General features: G+C 56.2%; 1 protein-coding gene across 3 annotated transcripts in view; it reads left to right on the top strand.

Moving 5' to 3' along the window:
* Positions 1 to 18,028, top strand: part of GATAD2B (GATA zinc finger domain containing 2B) — a 44,853-nt gene that overhangs the window by 23,066 nt on the left and 3,759 nt on the right. For 2 of the 3 annotated variants that reach the window (XM_074853050.1, XM_074853052.1), the window contains exons 2-10: positions 3,167 to 3,496; positions 8,915 to 9,044; positions 9,307 to 9,438; positions 9,793 to 9,924; positions 11,921 to 12,091; positions 13,962 to 14,277; positions 15,681 to 15,883; positions 17,270 to 17,380; positions 17,811 to 17,928. In XM_074853050.1, the coding sequence (XP_074709151.1) occupies positions 3,168 to 3,496; positions 8,915 to 9,044; positions 9,307 to 9,438; positions 9,793 to 9,924; positions 11,921 to 12,091; positions 13,962 to 14,277; positions 15,681 to 15,883; positions 17,270 to 17,380; positions 17,811 to 17,928 (1,642 nt within the window). In that variant the 5' untranslated portion in view covers position 3,167. Of the gene's footprint in view, positions 1 to 2,131; positions 2,263 to 3,166; positions 3,497 to 8,914; positions 9,045 to 9,306; positions 9,439 to 9,792; positions 9,925 to 11,920; positions 12,092 to 13,961; positions 14,278 to 15,680; positions 15,884 to 17,269; positions 17,381 to 17,810; positions 17,929 to 18,028 lie in introns of those variants that run through there. The other variant, XM_074853051.1, reaches the window with a different exon arrangement.

Genomic DNA, 18,028 nt, shown 5'->3' with positions numbered 1-18,028 from the left:
AGGCTGGTGTGTTGTTTCCTCGATGTTTGTTGGCCAAGACCTTGATTTCCTACCCGGTGCTTTCCTCTTCTGCGTCCCGAGACGGCGTTTCCTTAACTTGCCAAAAGACAAACTGCTCGTCCTCCAGCTCCGTGCGAGCGGGTGACGGCAAAGCTGGGAAATCAGAGTGATGCTGGGGGACGTGGTACCGCTCTCGCGATGGAGCGAGATGGGTGAGGGGCACCCGAAAACCACTTTGGTGATGGGACCAGTAGGTCTCTGGGCTTCCTGCGGGGAAGGGGAGGCACGAGGAGACTTTCTGTCTTGCAGAGAGGCCAAGCAAAAGGTTTCTCCTCCTTTCGTACCGCCGCTGTCTCTCCTTTGTGGTCTCGGTGGTGCTGGGCCCTGGCTCCATCGCCCGGCCTCCGGCGCTGGCTTTGTTTCGTGCCCCGACTCGGATGGGAGCGAGGTGAAAACGCTCCTCCTCGCCTGCAGACGGGGCTTTACAGCTTCCTTCTGCTGGCGGGCGTGCGGAGGCAGCCCGGCTCCAGACCAGCACTTGCTAACAGGCAACTTCTTCTGCCGTGGGTCTTTCAAGGAGACCCACGACCCCGCTCGTGTTTCGTGGCGGTGCTTTAGCTCGCTTCAAACTGCCTGTGCAGGGGCATGGCTCCACCTGAATCCTCGTCAGAGCCCAGCAACTCTCCCTTTGGGTACGCTGCTTTTTTTTTTTTTTTCCCCCTGCTGTGTCAAGTTTGCTGGATGTGGCACCTTGAGGTGCAGATGTCACCTTTCACGTTTTTAAAAATGGGTTGATTTTTACCACGTTCTGATGGTTTTCCTCGCGTGGGTACATCTCACCACCTTTCTGAAGGCCAGGAGACCACCGTTGTGAGCTCAGGCAGCCTGGAAGTCCTTTGTGCTCTCTAGTATTGTTTTATTTTTCTGCTTGCCAGCAGTATTACAGCTGCGTTTGTCTTGGTGGCAGAACACGTGACGTGAAATACCCACGTGCGTGAAGCAGCACAAGGTTTTTGAGCATCAAGACGTAATTCAGCGAAATTGCTTCAGATTGCTTATCAGTCAAGGTGGCACCGGCTCTCCTGTGCTCGGCCTGTGTTGTTTTGAGGTTTTTTTTTTTTTTTTTTGAAGTGACGCGTTCAGTTTACGTATCGCTGCGGAGCTCGTTTTGGAGGGACGCAGCGGTTTCTCAGGAGGGAAGAACCTGCAGGATGACTTGCCCGCGCGGCGGGGTGGGTACCACTGTCTAGGGATGCTTTTTTTGACGTGTCCTCGAGCAAACAGCGAGGCGACGACTGGTTAGAAAGTGCCTGCGCTCCCTCCTTGTGCGTCAGCCTTTGTCTGCCAGGTATCTGGACTTCTCCCTCCTCCTCCTCCTCCTCGCTTGCTTTCATCTCCCAGGAGTATGAAGTGGAGGAAGCAGCCGTGGAGGCCCTTTCATGGCTGAGTTAATTGGAGCTCGGCGCTTTCCCAGCAGCCGGATCCAGACCGCAGCGCTGGGTGCGGTGAGGCTTCTCGCTATCCCATGGTGTCTTAAATAACCCACCGCCACTCACAGCTTCAATTTAACCTGGGGTCACTTCTTAGGGATGGGGGTGGAGAGCGGCATTTCATGTGTCTTCCTTGGCTTGCCCGTGCTTGCCTTTCTATATTTGGTTGCAGCAGACGTGCATTTTCCTGCAGAGAGACTAGACTGTCAAGTAGAAAGAAGTCTAAGGTGCTCCCTCTGAACATGGCAGCCTCTTTGAGATTGGACCGTGCCAGAAGCTTGGTCAGACTTTTTTTTCTGTTGCGTTGCAGATTTGCATTTGTTTTCTTGCTGCCTGCCGTGACTGCACCCCTTTTCTAAAGAGTAAGTTTTCTCTAGCGCGGTTCATACCCTTTAAATCATCGTGGTGCTGTAGTTGAACTTGTGTGACAGCCGTGCTTCGGAAGATGTGTAATTACAGGGGATTTATAACTGAGCCAGAACAACCTTCTCCTGGCAGAAATTTGGCTCGGTGGAGCTTTATCTCGTGAGTGACTTGGAGCCAAGTTCAGGCAGCTCCACCTGAAGCGAGCGCGGAGGAGCAGAGGTGCCCGAGATTTGGCTGCTCTGGCCTCGTCTTTCAGCTCGGAGCACACAGACCTCATTAACCAGCCCCTGCGAGCTGCTGGTGCGCGGAGCGGGAAAAGTTATCGGCGTTCTTGAGACGGCCACGTCCTAATTCTGATTTACTCCCCGGTTGTTTGTCATCGTCCCCAGCCCCGGTCTGCATGTCGGTAGGTAAAGACCTCACCGAGCTGGTCTTTCCTTGTTTTCAGGTGGAGCTGCCTTGGCTGTTTTTTTGTTGTAGCTCGTTTCTTATCAGCCTGGGAGCAGAGACATGGGGTTGGGATGGGCTCTGCGGCTCCTTCCTCTTTTTACTGCATCTGTTTGCCACGGGGTATTTCTGCACCTGGAGGAGAGGCAGGGGAAGATGGAGAGCGAGCGTGGGTGGGGATGGTCCTGCGTGTGCCTTCATCCTTTGAGTGAGAAGGTGCCTCGCATTCCTCACCGACTAACAGGGCAACTTCACCCCAGAGCCTGGAAGGAGCAGGAAAAACGGCGTGATGGGGGATTTTCTGTATTTTGGAAGCTTGCTACCAAACTTGGCGTGCCGTGCCGTTCGTGCTGATAGCGGGGGGCTCAAACCACGCCTTGGGTCCCCTCAGAAAACAAAAGTCTACAGCATGAAGCTTGCAAATGAAGCCTTATGGTAACAGGCTGGGCACGTGTAGTGAAGGAGCTGAACTGCCCTCGTCGTGTCCCTGGATGACTCGAGTGTTTTCCGGCTCCCTGTTCTAGTCAATCTTGTCGAGTCGCAGCCGGAGGCGCTTTAATGCCCAGCGAGGGATTGTGCCCCTGTTCTCAAGGGTTTCGGGGTGCTCTCGCCCACTGGGGTCGTGCGGTTCCTTCTGCTTGGGAAACTCCCCACCTGGCTGGTTTAGGATCGGGGCTAAAAGCGCGCAGCACTGCTGCCGGCAGGTCACCGCATGCAGGCGCGTGGGAGGTCGGTGCTCCCCGAGGGGGGAGGCTGGGCTCCGAGGTCCCCGCCGGCCCCGGGGAGTTAAGCCGGGTCTGCCGCAGCCGTTTTCTGTTTGCCGTGATACTGATTGTGTCCTTCTGTCGACCTCTGTCCCACAGGATGGACAGAATGACGGAAGATGCTCTGCGCCTGAACCTCTTGAAACGGAGCTTGGACCAAGCAGATGATCGGGATGATGTCCTGGCAAAGAGATTGAAAATGGAGGGACATGAGGCGATGGAGCGCCTGAAGATGCTGGCACTGCTGAAGAGGAAAGACCTCTCGGGCATTGAGGTGCCCCACGAGCTCCCGGTGAAACAGGATGGTGTGAAAGTCTATGAAGAAAAGCTGAATGGGAGCCTTAGGCCCCATGGGGATGGCAGGACTGCAGGGAGGCCAGGGAAGGAAAACATTAACGATGAGCCGGTGGATATGAGCGCAAGGAGAAGGTAGGTGCCAAACGACTAGAGTCTGTAGCTTGCCTGTTGTTAATCCCGTGCTCTGCCAGATGTGAGAACCCAAGTCAGAAATTAAATCGACATTTTGCGGGCCTGGGGGAATCTTCCTGGTGTCTGCGAGGTCCCTTTGGCTGAACGCCGAGGAGCGGAGCCTGCTCTCCCAGTAGAGTTTCTCTGGAAGGCATTCAGCACTCTTCTTTCATTGTTTTTGCTTCTGCTGCCCTTCTTATTCTACCCCAAAACCAGATGGATTTTGTTTCTTCCTCCATCCATACGTTTAGTACCATAAGCTACGACCGTCGCGTGGCTGGCAGAGCAGACCCTGCCGGTGTGTGTGAGGAGGAGGGTGTCCCCTCCAGCCAGGATTTTTTATTAGCACCCACAAAAGCGGCAGCAGAAATCCTTTATTTAGCTGGAGGCCAGATCTGATGCAAGGGGCACGGACAGTCGCTCTCAAACCTGACCCTGGCCAGGCTAGTGCCTCTGTGAGGAAGAAGTAAACGTGTTCGCTGCTGAGACTGAGGCTGCTCGTGAGCAGCAGTTGCCTGAGCGGTCGAGTGCTGGGGAGCTGTGTCTGTTTTCCAGGAGGAGCCGTGGCGTTCCTCGCGCTCTCCGTACGTGCAATGCGCACGCACCTGATTTTTATCGTGGGTGAACTCTGGCAACTCAATTTCCGCAGCCGACACCTGCAGCCAGGTTCGGGGGGGGGGAGTTGGAGGGTCCCATGTGCTGCGCAGCACCGGTGCATCCCGCCTCTGATGTTATTTCAGCCTTCTTGAGAGGGAGAAGGAAACAAACGTTAATGATTTTTTGTCTTGATTTGGATGCCGAGCCAGCACAGGCTTGGCAAACAGGCTGAGGAGCAGGACGGGGGAGTCCTGTTTTAAGTAGGTGAAAAGTGCTGAGACCTTCCCATGATGTTTTGATGGATGAAAAACTGGACACGGGCCGGTGATGTGCACTGGCAGCCACCCGTGTGCTGGACTGCACCCAGAGCAGTGTGGGCAGCAGGGCGAGGGGGGGATTCTCCCCCTCTGCTCCGCTCTGTGAGACCCCCCTGCAGTGCTGGGTCCAGCTCTGGGGGCACCAACAGCAGAAGGACACGGACCTGCTCGAGCGGGGCCAGAGGAGGCCACGAAGATGCTCGGGGGGCTGGAGCACCCCCCTGTGAGGACGGGCTGAGAGAGTTGGGGGGTTCAGCTGGAGGAGAGAAGGCTCCGGGGAGACCTTAGAGCGGCCTCCCAGGACTGAAAGGGGCTACAGGAAAGGGGGGAGGGACTCTTGATCGGGGGGGAGGGATAGGACGAGGGGGAACGGGTTTAAACTGAGAGAGGGGAGATTTAGGTGAGATCGAAGGCAGAAATTCTTCCCTGGGAGGGGGGTGAGGCCCTGGCACAGGCTGCCCAGAGAAGCTGTGGCTGCCCCCTCCCTGGAAGGGTTCAAGACCAGGTTGGACGGGGCTTTGGGCAACCTGGGCTAGTGGAAGGTGGCCCTGCCCGGGGCAGGGGGATTGGGCTACGTGACCTTTAAAGGTCCCTTCCAACCCAGACCAGTCTGTGACTGTTTTCTTGGTGCCTCAGAGGAACGCCTGCACCTTGCTCAGGAACTGGGTATCTGCAGGTGAAGCGTGGCCGAAGGGGGGGGGGGGTGATCCCGGGGCAGAGCCACACCTGCAGCGCCGGGAGCTGCATTCCCGGGCCCGGAGATCGATCCCGGTGTCCCGGAGGGTTGAGTACGTCTTTGCGTGTGGCCGTACGGGAAGTTTGGCTGCTTCTGAGGGCAGGGTGAGCCCTTTTCGTGACAGGGTGGGTGCTGCCAGCATTGTCTGTCCTCTCCCTGTTCATCGAGGAACCGGGATTGTGATTCGGCAAAACCGAGATTGTTTTGTCTTTGTTGATGCATCATGTCGGGGTCTTTTTGTGTTGGTGGTGGCTTTTGGATGATGAGGGGGTGCTGCCTGCACTTCTGGGGGGCTCCTGTCCCGACAGGGGCTGGTGAGCAGGTGATGGACGGGGGACTTGGAGGGGATCTCAACGCTGCAGGCCCCGTCTGGGTGCTGTCAGTATAGTAAATATTATAAAGATTGATGCCTTCGTGGGCACGTGGTTATCTGTCACACCCTGGCTTGCAGAGCATCAGAAGTGGGGAACAGCCCTGGAGTGCTGGAGGTGGGAGGGAGAAAACCACCTGGATTAGAGAAAAAATAATGACAAAATATGTGGCTTAAATCTGCCCGGTCACCTCTCCCGCTGGTTCAGCCTCCTGTAAAATCTGAAGAATTTATTATTGTGCACCACAGGGTTTTATCTATGCTCGTGGGAGTGTTCGGGTACAAGCGACGCCCTTCGTAGGTGCCTGGGGTTTACTTGTGTCCTGCTCCGAGTTTATCATCGGGGTGTTGCACCTCTGAAAAGTGCAGCTCTCCCAGGAAGCCCTGAGGGTGAGACAACACGGGTGATCCTCAGCCACTGGGCGAGGGGGTTTAAGCCCTCGAGGTGTTAAACAGTGTAGGAGTAACCACGGCTCTGGGTAAGTTACTGTGCAGGTCGCCCTCCCCCAGAAGAGCTGGCGGGCGCTGCGGAGAGCTCGAATATTGTGCAAGATGCAGGGAATCCAGTTGGGTACCAGCATCGGATGCGGACGCTTGAATCCCTAACCGTGGTTGAAAAGAAATCAGCCCTAAAAAGAGGTAGAAAAATTCTGCTGCGAGTTCAGAAATGAGTGTGAAAAGCATCTCTAGGAAGAGAAGCAAGGCCAGGGGTGTTTAATTTTCCTAACCAGCTGATAAGGGGTCGCTAAGCTGGAATTTACTTGGGAACGTGCTCCACGTCTTCTCCCCTCTGCCTGCCTCCTGCGCGCAGCTCTTCGTCCAGTAGTTTTGTTGTAATTACGCTCTTCCCTTGACAAAAGTAAATAAAACAATCCTGACATATTCAGCAATTCTTTGCAGATGGCCCTGTTTTCCCCTGTCTGGTTTTGACGCTGCCTTTGCTTTTTTTTCCCCCTCAACGGAATGTAAATAAAACAGCCCCGGACGTATCTGGATGCTTGTGCAAAATAATCACCAGCAACCCTAACGACAGCCTGCGTTTAGGAAAATCCTCAACCAAAATCCGATGCTTTTTCACTCCGGGTGCGCCCCAGATGTGGCCGAGGATACGAGAGGAGCAAGAAAACCTGTTGTGCTCAATGCTCGATTGCCTTCGGTCCCTCTAGGCCGAGAGTTTGGGGTGCTGTTACTCAAAGCAAAGCGCATCCGGAGACTTGCAGCAAAATAAGGGGTTCGGTGCCTGCGGGGTCCGTGCGAGCAGCCCTGATGCTGATGGGGGAAGGGACCTTCTGCCAAAGCCCGTTTTATTTCTGACGTGCCTACCAGAGAGCCTCCTGTCCAAACACTTGGTCATCGCCATATTTATTGACATTTCAAACTCCGTTTGGGGAACGGTGGCTGCGGGTTGACCCGGGATCCCCGCTTTGTTGCGAGGACGTGTTTATTCCCGAGCCGTTTCGTGTCCTAACTGATAGTTTGGAGATAGGCACCTTGGGTAGCTCGCAGCAGGAGCCAGATAAAATGCTGAGGAGGGGTGATGGGCTGCTCGGGAGCTGTTGAAGGCTCAGCCAAAAGCAGCTCTTGCTCTTGGCCAGTTAAATATAAAACTCCTCAGATGTGGGTTGGTTTGCTTGGGCTGACTTTAGCTCAATGCTCTGGACCTTCTCTGCCGACCGTGCTGCTGGGACACACCTCAGAATCCCAGAGTCATTCAGGTTGGAAAAGACCCTCGGGATCAGCGAGTCCAACCCTCAGCCCGACTCGACAAAGTTCTCCCCTACCCCACATCCCCCCACAGCTCATCCAAACGAACCTCAACAAACTCAGCCCCGGCGGGAAACCCTCCTGCCACCAGCATCCTGAGAAACCTCCGCTCCGGAGAGGGAGCAGCAGCTGGAAAACCCCCGGGTTGGGTCCCACACGCAGCGACCGGGGGGTGCTGAAAGGATCCGCAGGAACAGGGTGTGTCTTGGTCAGCAGGTACCACCTTCCCGTGACGCCTTGAATGTGTGACGGCCCACGAAGAGGTTATTGAGGGCTCTGCAATACCGCACCCGCGAACACTGCGCAGAGCCGTGTCCCGGTGCTTTTGGGCTCAGCCGGGAGCTCTCACGGCGTTGATTTCTTCTTTGATTTCTCTTTTGATGCTTTGGAGCCACGCTGTTGGGGGCATTTCTCCGGTGACTTGCAGACTCCACGATCGAGGGGGTTTGGCGTGGAGGGGCAGCGGCTGGAGAAGGGGGCAGCTGCGCAGCACGAGTGCTCCGAAACGCCCACGGAAGCAGCTGGAACATCTGGGGGACGAAGCTGTCGAAGGCAAAACCCCGCTGCGAGGCAGCGTCCTGCTCCGAGCATCCTCTCCGGACCCACCGTCCTTGGAGCAGCCGAGCCTGGGAGCTTCCTCCTGGGTGCTCAAAGCCAAAAATTCTGGATAAGATAATCTGTGCGTCTCCTTCCTCCCTGCATCCTCACACCTTCCCGTGAGCCCGCGGGGGGTGAGTCTGGCTGCCTCGGTGACAGCGCACCCGGCACCTTCATAACCACGGTGCTCGTGCTGCTTCACACTGGACTATTTAGCGTTTTTCCAAGGCTCTCCAAGCACCATTACATTAAATTGGTGATAGCAAAGGGCTTTTATTAGTGTCTCCTTACTCTGAGCGATGCCACCGTGAACAGTGCGATGCTTGGATACTGCTGGATTAGAGCATTGATTTTTTTTTTTTTAATTTTTTTTTCCCCAGTGATGGGCTGTTGTCGTGGCTGCTCCTTTCGTTTACTGATTTCTAGGTCATGGTTCAACTGGATCTTTTGACTCTACACAGGTTATTTATTCAGATTTTCCTTTATGGAGTGACCTTTTAAAATAGATTTGTATTGAGACAGGCATGGAGTATTTACATTTCTGTTAACTGGGGGACTTAGCCCGTTCTCATCTCCAGCATCGTGTGACCTTCCTGAGTAAGTATGAACAACACCAGGCCGGAGTATCTCCCTGTTCCCTCTCATCTCAGCACCTGGCTACGGTTGTGTCTCCCTCTTTAGTTACTAGATGGTTCATTATTAACACCCGGCCGCTCCTCTCCCAGATAGGGTTTGCATCACGTGTTTGCTTACCTTGCGCTTAAAACAACCCACCGTTCACCCTGGGGAGGAAAACGTTTTTGAACGAGTCTTTTCCCTCCTGCGAGCGGAGGATGCTCCCGGCCTGACGCCGACCCGCTCCCGTTCCTCGGCTCTGCCGAGCTCCGGGTCGCACCCGTGGTGGAGGGGGTGGTTGTCCCGCTCCCAAATTTGCTGCTGATCTCTTGGTGTTGTGGCTCAGTATTTTATTTTATATTTTATTCCCTTCTGTTACGCAGTGACCAGGACAGGGGACGATTAACCCCTTCACCAGATATAATTGTCCTCTCTGATAATGAGGCATCCAGTCCCCGTTCCAGCTCTCGTATGGAGGAAAGACTTAAGGCAGCAAATCTTGAAATGTTTAAGGTAAGGGGTTTCTCAGCTGTCCCGGGCAGCTGCTCTGCCGAGAGCCGTTCTGCTGCGGGGGGGGTTCTGCTTTTTGGGGAGCTAAGGGGGTTCCTGAGCAACGTGGTAACTTCTGGGCGTGAGGATCCAGGTCTTGCATCCTTGGTTATCCATGGTACAAATTCTTGCTTGTTTTAAAGCTTTCTCACACTCTCCTGCCACCAAAGCGCCAGCAGCAGGTTTCAGCTGTGTGAGTTTTGACTGATTTTCTGCCTCTCTGCAGGGTAAAAGCATAGAGGAGCGACAGCAGCTGATCAAGCAGCTTCGGGATGAGCTACGGCTGGAGGAGGCCAGGCTTGTGTTGCTGAAGAAACTGAGGCAAAGTCAGCTGCAAAAGGAGAACGTGGTACAGAAGGTGAAGCTCTGAGCAGCGTCGTTTGGGGCTGGGTGGGATGAGGGGAAGGTGCTTGGCCTCGCAGAAGCCTGTTAGCGGGCAAACACAAAGACTTGCTTTGCTCTTGGACCTTCCTTTGCTCCACTTTGGGCCTCCTGGGTGATATTTCTTACCAAAGTGTGTCTGTAGCAAATCCACAGCCCGTCCTGCCCAGCGTGCTGCCCTCGGGGCCAGCTGAGAAGATAAATCTATGCAGCTCTGAAGTATTAATATTTGATGTAGCATCGATGAGGCTTGGTCCGCGTCGGGGCTGTCGATGGATTTCCTTTCCAAGCACCGTCCGCTGACGCCGCTTCTCATTTTCTCTCAATCTAGACTCCAGTTGTCCAGAATGCGGCGTCTATTGTCCAGCCATCTCCTGCTCACGTGGGACAGCAGGGACTGTCCAAGCTTCCCTCCAGGCCTGGAGCTCAGGGGGTTGAGCCTCAGAACTTAAGGACATTACAGGTGAGCCCTCCTGTCACCCATTTTCTGTGCAAAAGACTGTAATTTTGTTTGGCACACACGCAACGCTGCGTGTTTGTCTCTGCCCGAGAGGCTTTTTCCAAGAGGAGGTCTGGGTGCTCTGCTGCTTTAGAAGTGGTGGATTTTTCAGCGGGGAGGTCTGGAGGGTAGGCCAGCTGACGAATTGGGTCGTTTGGTGGAAGAAGGAGCTGAATTTAGATGTGGTGGCCCTGAAGAAAGTTGTCTGCTGCTTTGGGCAATGCAAGTTCTGGGGCTGCAGGGAGAAAACTGCTCATTTACACTTACCCGCAGGGACGGCCGGTCAGCAGAGCGGCGTTTTGAAACGGCTCAGAGGAAGAGGGTGAAGAAAAACACAAATGAAACAGGGAATTGAAATGTTTACCTTCTTTGGGAAAGCGCTATAGGCAGAGCAGGGTGCTGTCTGACACGGCTACCTTTCTGCCTGCGCGCTGGAAGAATGCTAATTCTAGACGAGACGATTGTTTAACGTTGCAGGGGTAAACAAGAAGCCAAGGGTATGAGCTCACTGGAAGGAGGGTGCGTGGCCCGCGCCGGCGGAGCGGGGCCTTGGCGCTGGCGGGCGACAGGGGTTTCTCTCCTGGGGCTTGGTCCAGCTCTGCTGCGGGCCGTGGGGTCTCCCACCACCGTGGGGCACGCTCTCACCCCGTCCCCGAGCTCTGTAGCCTCAGGAAATGGACTTTGTCCTTTCCGCAGGGGGCTGTCAGTTCTATTTCTTTGATAATATGTTGGAATAAAGTCCCAGCGATGCAGCTGTGAACCCAGATGCTGGGAGGACGGTGCCCGGGACGAGGATGGAGTTGACCCTCCGGCGTGTCTGCCTGCCTCTGGCGTTCTCCTGCCTGTGCCAAAAGACTTTCATTTCAGACTTGCTGATCATTTACTCCCTCCATTAACCATCTCCTTTGTTTGTGGCATTTGTTTTCTTTGCTATGGCAACGATTCGGGGTCAAGTCTATTGTGGCTTCGCAGTGGGATGGGGCTGGTAAAGGAAACGGGCTTTAGGAGAAGAGGAAACGCATTGTTTGCACAGTCTTTGTGGAGCTTTTCTTATGTGTGACAGCGAAGAACAAGTCGAATAAAAAAAAGAAAAGGGGGGGGCGGGGAGAAAAAGGTTGTCAGACAGAAGGTGTTTAATGTTTTAAGATCATCTCTGATAAAAAAAAATTGAGCCCTTTTACCTGTCATCCCCCCCCTGGAGCCGTTCTGGCGGCGCCCGGAGCCACCAAGACCTTGCAGTGAGCTGAGCCTTAGGAGAAGCCTGGGCAGGTCAAGCCCTGGCTCAGCCTGCGCTCAGGTCTTTTCCAGTCCTGGTGTCGTGTTTCTGACTGCCTGGGATTGAGGTTTGTAACATGCCTCTGCATTCCTGCACCAGAGGCAAACACCCATCTCCCTCTTCGTCAGGACTCATAACTGTTTCGCTTTGAACTCCGGCACCGGTGTGAATTCTGGTTTTAATAGCTCTGTGCAGCTGGCAAACAGCCTCCTTACTTTTTTATTTTTTTTTTTTAAATCCTTCCTTTTTCCCCTTGCGTTTTTCCATATTGATCAAATTGAGGGGTTGTTTTTCACGCAAAGATAAACCACAAACACGCGTCTTGAAAATGACCTTCCAAAACATCCCGGCCTCTCGACCCTGGAGCTCTGGGATGGGAAGCTGGCTCCTGGGAAGCGCTTGCTCCACGGGATTACTACCCCTTTTCTTGACTCAGGTGCAATTCCAGCCTCTCTACATCCTCCCTTCGGGCAAAATGGCCATGATTATTTAAAATAATGGACAATTAGAGGAAAAGTTAAGTTCTTTGAGCTGTGTCTTGTGTTAGAAGTTAACTGGAATTACAGATAAGTGGAAATGCTCTGCTGTTGCAGAACCTGAGCAGAGAACTAAAAATTCTGGTTTTCCTCAAGTCCTTTTTTTTTTTTTTTTTTTAAATTTCTTTCTTGTGTCCTTTCTCGGCAGGGTCACAGTGTCATTAGGTCTGCCACAAACACGACTCTGCCCCATATGCTTATGTCGCAGCGTGTGATTGCTCCGAACCCTGCCCAGTTACAAGGGCAGCGGGTTCCTCCTAAACCTGGCCTCATCCGCACTACAACTCCAAGCATGAATCCAGCCATCAACTACCAGCCGGTAGGTTACTGATTTTTGGTTCAGTAGTGCTGGGTTTTAGGCACGGTTGCCTGGTGGGGTTAGCAAGAAGGGAAAAAATAGGAGGTGGCTTAACGAGTCTGGGTGCCACGGAGAGCTCGGCGTGAAGACGTCGGAGCGAAGCTTGCTTGCATCCCAAGCGTGGATGAAGATGGGCGTCCTTGACCTGCGTGGAAGAATGAAACGATAAATAATTTGAAAACGTCCTATTTGGAGCTGCCAAAGCACTGGTTCATCCGAGCAGCACCGGCCTCCTGCTGTAACGGCGACGCGAAGGCCCCGGTGAGGCGGGTTTGTGAGCAGCTCTGGTTCCTCTTCCCGCTCACGGGCGCTTCTCCTCCGCTTCTCTCCGCCGGAAGAGCGCAGCGAGCTCCCTGCAGTCGAGGAGCAGGACCCTTAAACCCATTCTTTTTTACCTTTGGAAGAATGGAAAGACTTCCTTGAAGACTGGAAATGGAGAGGGGATAAAAAACAACACTTTCCAGTTCTAGCACTGGCGCCGCATAAAGCGGCCAAACCTTCCTGCTGCCGTTCCTGGGCTGCGTGTCCCGCGCTGTGGGACGGTCTCTGTCCCTTGTCTCGGACTGCAACGCTTGGCCGAGATGCTCTGAGGGTGGGCCCAGGTTAATGACCCCTGTTAATTACTTTTAGGGTTTTGTCGCCAGCCCTTGAGCTGTTTAATCTGTCCGCACGATCGTGTAGTGCAAATTTATAAGTGATAAACGTGACTGCACAACAGTCGGAAAGTCTTGCACCTGAACAACAAACAAACTAATTACATGTTTGATTAAAAACCCACCCCGGCTACTCTTACAGAAGAGCTGTAAGTTCGTTATTGTTATTTCATCATCTGTTTCTTTAAATCTTCATGAGTTATCCCTGATCAGCTCTGCCATTAATTTTCCTGGACCTACACTGGGCTAACTGGTTTGGGATGAACTTGCTCCTCTGCCTTTTTTTTTCCCAATCAGTGGAGTGTTAGCAGTCTTCAAAAAGAAAAACGGGGCAAACTGGTTGATTTTTTTTCTGTGTGTTGTTCTCGATGGACACGACCATGCCCCCCGAGCTTTGGTGCCTGACCCCGTTTGAATCGCTGAGAGGGTTTGTTACTCTTCGGGGTTTTCCCCTTTGCCCGCGCAGAAGCGTTCGTCCCCTGGGGGACAGGGAGGCCGGGTGGCAGCACCCTGCCTGGCCTTAAATAGGTCGCAGACTGATGGCTTCCGATCCCAAAAGACTGCGAAAGCTGCGTGCTCAGGTCAGCAGAAGTCTTCGTGCTTTGCCACCGTCAACGTGCCAGAGGGGCCCGCGCATCCAAGTGAACGGAGGATGCGGGAGAAAAGCTGCTGGAGAGGGAAGAGGAGGGAATTGGCACATTGGGAGCACCTGTGTGGGAGGGGACGGGCACCATCTGGCAGCGGGGCTGCAGCCTGGGCGCCTGCCAGCTCAGCGAAGCGAGAGGTGGAGGAGCAGAACTCGGCAGCGAGCGATGGTGCCGGCGCGTGAATCGCGGCGCTCGGCGCTGCCCACGCTCGGCCGGGACTTTGCCGGGTCCCGGGGCCGGATCCTGCGCACGTGTCCCCTCGCCTGCGGAAGCCCCCGCGCTGCTCCGCGCCCCAAGACTCCTCTCGCAGGTTCTGGTGCACCGGGGGCTCCTCGGCGCGGGCTCTGCTGCATCACAGGGACTGAGATGAGCTCCCAGCGCGGCTCCTGTCTCCCCAGCACCTTTTGGGAACGTCTGCAGACGGAGGGAGGGTTGCGAGAAGGCGATTTGCCTCATCCAGGTTCCTTTAGGGGTGTGGTCAGTGGCTGTATTAATTTTCTGTGTTAATCCTCATCTCCTCTTCCTCTCCAGCAATCAAGTTCTTCTGTTCCTTGCCAGCGTACGTCGTCTTCAGCCATCTATATGAACCTTGCCTCTCACATCCAGCCTGGCACTGTCAACAGGGTGTCGTCTCCGCTCCCCAGCCCCAGTGCTCTGAACGACGCTGCCAACTCCCAGGCGGCCGCCAAGCTTGCCCTCCGCAAGCAGCTGGAAAAGACGCTGCTGGAGATCCCACCCCCGAAGCCACCCGCTCCCCTGCTGCATTTCTTGCCCAGCGCAGCCAACAGCGAGTTCATCTACATGGTGGGGCTGGAGGAGGTGGTGCAGAGCGTTATCGACAGCCAAGGTGAGCTCGGGGGGGCTGCAGCTTTCCTCGACCGCCGCTGACAGCGCTCCCACGTGCAGAATGCTAAAATCTGCGGCTCGCGAGGCTGCGAGAGAGCGGTTTCTGGTTTTACCCAGCCCTGGACTCCACTCCTTGCTGCAGCGGAGGGGAGGGCAGAGCCTGGGCCCTCCCTGGGCGTGAGGGAGCTGCGTGCCAAGCCCGTGGGCACGGAGCCGGTCTGGCGAGGCTGGTGGCCTCGATGTGCCGAGCCGGCAGCCGGCCCTGGAGCAGCCGTGTCTGCGCCCTGGGGCTCGTCGGGCTGTGCCCACCTGGGGAGGGGACTCCCGGGCCCTTCCCTTGCCCCGCGTGAAGGTCTGGGAGCTGAGATGCAAAATCCTCAGAGCTGTGACAGCCCGGGGTCCTGTCCCTGGAGGTTTTAGCTCCCAGCTCACCCTTCCCTCCAGGTTGTCACCTCCCAGGTGAACGGGATCGAGCCTGCACTGCTTCTAGAGCACGGCGTGACTGCGGCGCATCGCTGCCTCGCCTGGCTCCACCACCAAGACCCCCCCAGCTTTTTGTAGTCCTGTAGAGCTGGTCCCGGCACCGCTGGGTTGTTCTGTCCCGGGGTCTGGATTTCTCCCGTGTCTCTCCTGGGATGCTGAGCTCTTGCCTAGAGCGGGGTGGGACTTTGATGCAACGCTGTCCTGAAAATCTGTTTATTTGCTGGGACCTTCCCTCTCGCTCCGACCGTGCACGCGGGAGCCTGTTGCTGTCACAGAATCCCAGAATCCTCTGGGTTGGAAAAGCCCCTGAAGCTCCTCCAGTCCAACCATGAACCTCCCCCTGACCGTTCCCAACTCCACCAGATCCCTCAGCGCTGGCTCAACCCGACTCTTCAACCCCTCCAGGGATGGGGACTCCCCCCCTGCCCTGGGCAGCCCATTCCAACGCCCAACAACCCCTTCTGCAAAGAAATCCTTCCGAAGAGCCAGTCTGACCCTGCCCTGGCGCAGCTTGAGGCCATTCCCTCTTGGCCTGCCGCTGGGTCCTTGGCTCAAGAGACTCATCCCCCCTCTCTGCACCCTCCTTTCAGGGAGTTGCAGAGGGCCAGGAGGTCTCCCCTCAGCCTCCTCTTCTCCACACTAAACCCCCCCAGGTCCCTCAGCCGCTCCCCATCAGACCTGTGCTCCAGACCCTGCACCAGCTCCGTTGCCCTTCTCTGGACACGCTCGAGTCATTCAAGGGCCTTTTTGGAGTGAGGGGCCCAAAACTGAACTGAAGTCCACCAGATCCCTCAGCACTGGGTCAACCAGACTCTTAAACCCCTCCAGGGATGTCGTACCCTGTGATGGGAGGGGGCAGTGTGAGAACTGGGGGGTTCTGTCCCATTTTCCCACCTAACTCCCGTTCTCGTTGACCCCCAGGGAAAAGCTGCGCGTCCCTCCTGCGTGTGGAGCCCTTTGTCTGTGCCCAGTGCCGCACCGACTTCACCCCTCACTGGAAACAGGAGAAAAACGGGAAGATCCTGTGCGAGCAGTGCATGACTTCCAATCAGAAGAAGGCGCTGAAGGCAGAGCACACCAACCGACTGAAGAACGCCTTCGTGAAAGCTTTGCAGCAGGAGCAGGCAAGTACTCAGCCCCTCCGCCAGCTGCGCCGCGGTTGTTCCGTGCCCGGAGCTCCCCACCCCGTGCTGCGGGGCCCCCCCGTGCCCCTTCCCTTCACGCAGCTCCAGTCGCGCGGCTTTTCGGTGGGTCGGTCGGGGTTCCCTGTGTGTGAACTTCACAGAATCCCAGAATCCTCTGGGTTGGAAAAGCCCCTGAAGCTCCTCCAGCCCCACCATGAACCTCACCCTGACCGTTCCCAACTCCACCAGATCCCTCAGCGCTGGCTCAACCCGACTCTTCAACCCCTCCAGGGATGGGGACTCCCCCCCTGCCCTGGGCAGCCCATTCCAACGCCCAACAACCCCTTCTGCAAAGAAATCCTTCCGAAGAGCCAGTCTGACCCTGCCCTGGCGCAGCTTGAGGCCATTCCCTCTTGGCCTGCCGCTGGGTCCTTGGCTCAAGAGACTCCTCCCCCCTCTCTGCACCCTCCTTTCAGGGAGTTGCAGAGGGCCAGGAGGTCTCCCCTCAGCCTCCTCTTCTCCACACTAAACCCCCCCAGTCCCCTCAGCCGCTCCCCATCAGACCTGTGCTCCAGACCCTGCACCAGCTCCGTTGCCCTTCTCTGGACACGCTCGAGTCATTCAATGGCCTTTTTGGAGTGAGGGGCTTGAGGAATTTGGCTTCTCCGTGGGGATGCCCAGCTCGGCACGTGGGGCTTCTAACAGCGAGAGGCTGGTGCTGCGTGTCCAGAGCTGCTCCTCTCCCTTTGTGCCATTTTTTCCCTCTGGATTCGCAGCTCAGGGGCTGGCTGGGGACAGCTGCCTCCCCTCTCTGGTTTTGCCACCAACTTCCCTGGAACTTGTGGGAAGTCACTTAACCGCTCGCTTTTCTGTGGAAGGCGGAGATCTGCTAAATTTTTAGAGGCCCTGGGGTAAAATAAACCAGAATCATCATTTGTGAACTGTAAAAAAAAAAAAAAACAACCCTAAATACAAAGTGGAATCTCGCTGCTGACGAATGGGACGTGCGTGTTTCAGAGCGAGGAGAATCCTGGGGCTGTTTGTAACAAGTGGGTGCAGAGAGAGAAAAGCTGTTGGTGTTGGCTGCGGCAAGACTGCGGTTCCAGTAACACTTTGGGAGAGCAGCCGGGTTTTTAGTGGGTTTCCAATAAAAAGCGGCGACTGCGGCGCGTGGGGAGAGGGTGGGGGATGCCCCCCACCGCGGCCGGTGTCGTGAGCGCCGGGGCAGGGTGGGGAGAGGGACCCGCTTCCCCCCCCACTCCAGGGATGCGGCCAGCGCCGGGGCAGGGTGGGGGGTCAGCTCGGACCTGGTGTGTCTCGTTGAGGAGACGAGGTCTTAATTGCTCGGCGCGTGCCTCTGAGGGTGCTTTTGGTTCTTGGGCTCAGGAGATCGAGCAGAGGCTACAGCAGCAGGCGGCCTTGTCCCCCACCGCGGCTCCGGCCGTCTCCAGCGTCAGCAAACAGGAGAACATCATGCGGCACCACACGCTCCGGCAGGTGAGCGGCTGCTTTCCCTCCTCCGCGGCCCCGGGCACCGCGAGCGATCCCCGACGAGGAGGGAGGTGCGAGCACCCCGCTGCTTTCTCTCTTTGGGGTCTGGCTCCCTGTTTCCCGGGGGGGCTGTCGAGTTGGTTTTAACCCCAGCCCCCTGCACCCCGTTCCCTCGTGCCGGCAGCGGCCGCCGCTCTCCCCTCCCGCCCGTTGCCCCGCGGATCCGTCCGGTGGGGGGGCCCCTGCAGCACGGCCCCACGCTCCGCCGCCCGCTGACGTCCCTCCACGAGAGCCATCTCCAAATTTTTTTCCCCACGTTCCAAAAAAAACCCCACGACTTAATTCTTCCCCCTCTGGCTGCAGCTCCCATCAGCGATTCCAGATTCCCGGGCCATCCCCGGTGCCTTCCACCCATCTTTCTTCTCCTCTTCCTCAGGCTCCGCAGCCCCAGAGCACTTTGCAGCGTGGCATCCCCACCTCTGCCCGCTCCATGCTTTCCAACTTTGCGCAGGCGCCCCAGCTCTCGGTGGCGGGCGGTCTCCTCGGCATGCCAGGTAACGCGCCGGGACGGTGGGGCTAGACGGGGGGGGTGGGACCACTCGGGCTGCGCCCAGTTGGGTTTTTTTGGGGGAGAAGCGGGGCGTATCGCCACCA

This window comes from Strix uralensis, chromosome 32 (assembly GCF_047716275.1).
Source record: "Strix uralensis isolate ZFMK-TIS-50842 chromosome 32, bStrUra1, whole genome shotgun sequence".
Taxonomy (NCBI): Eukaryota; Metazoa; Chordata; class Aves; order Strigiformes; family Strigidae; genus Strix; species Strix uralensis.
Note: the sequence above shows the minus strand (reverse complement) of the source record. Positions and strands in the feature narration are given on the sequence as shown.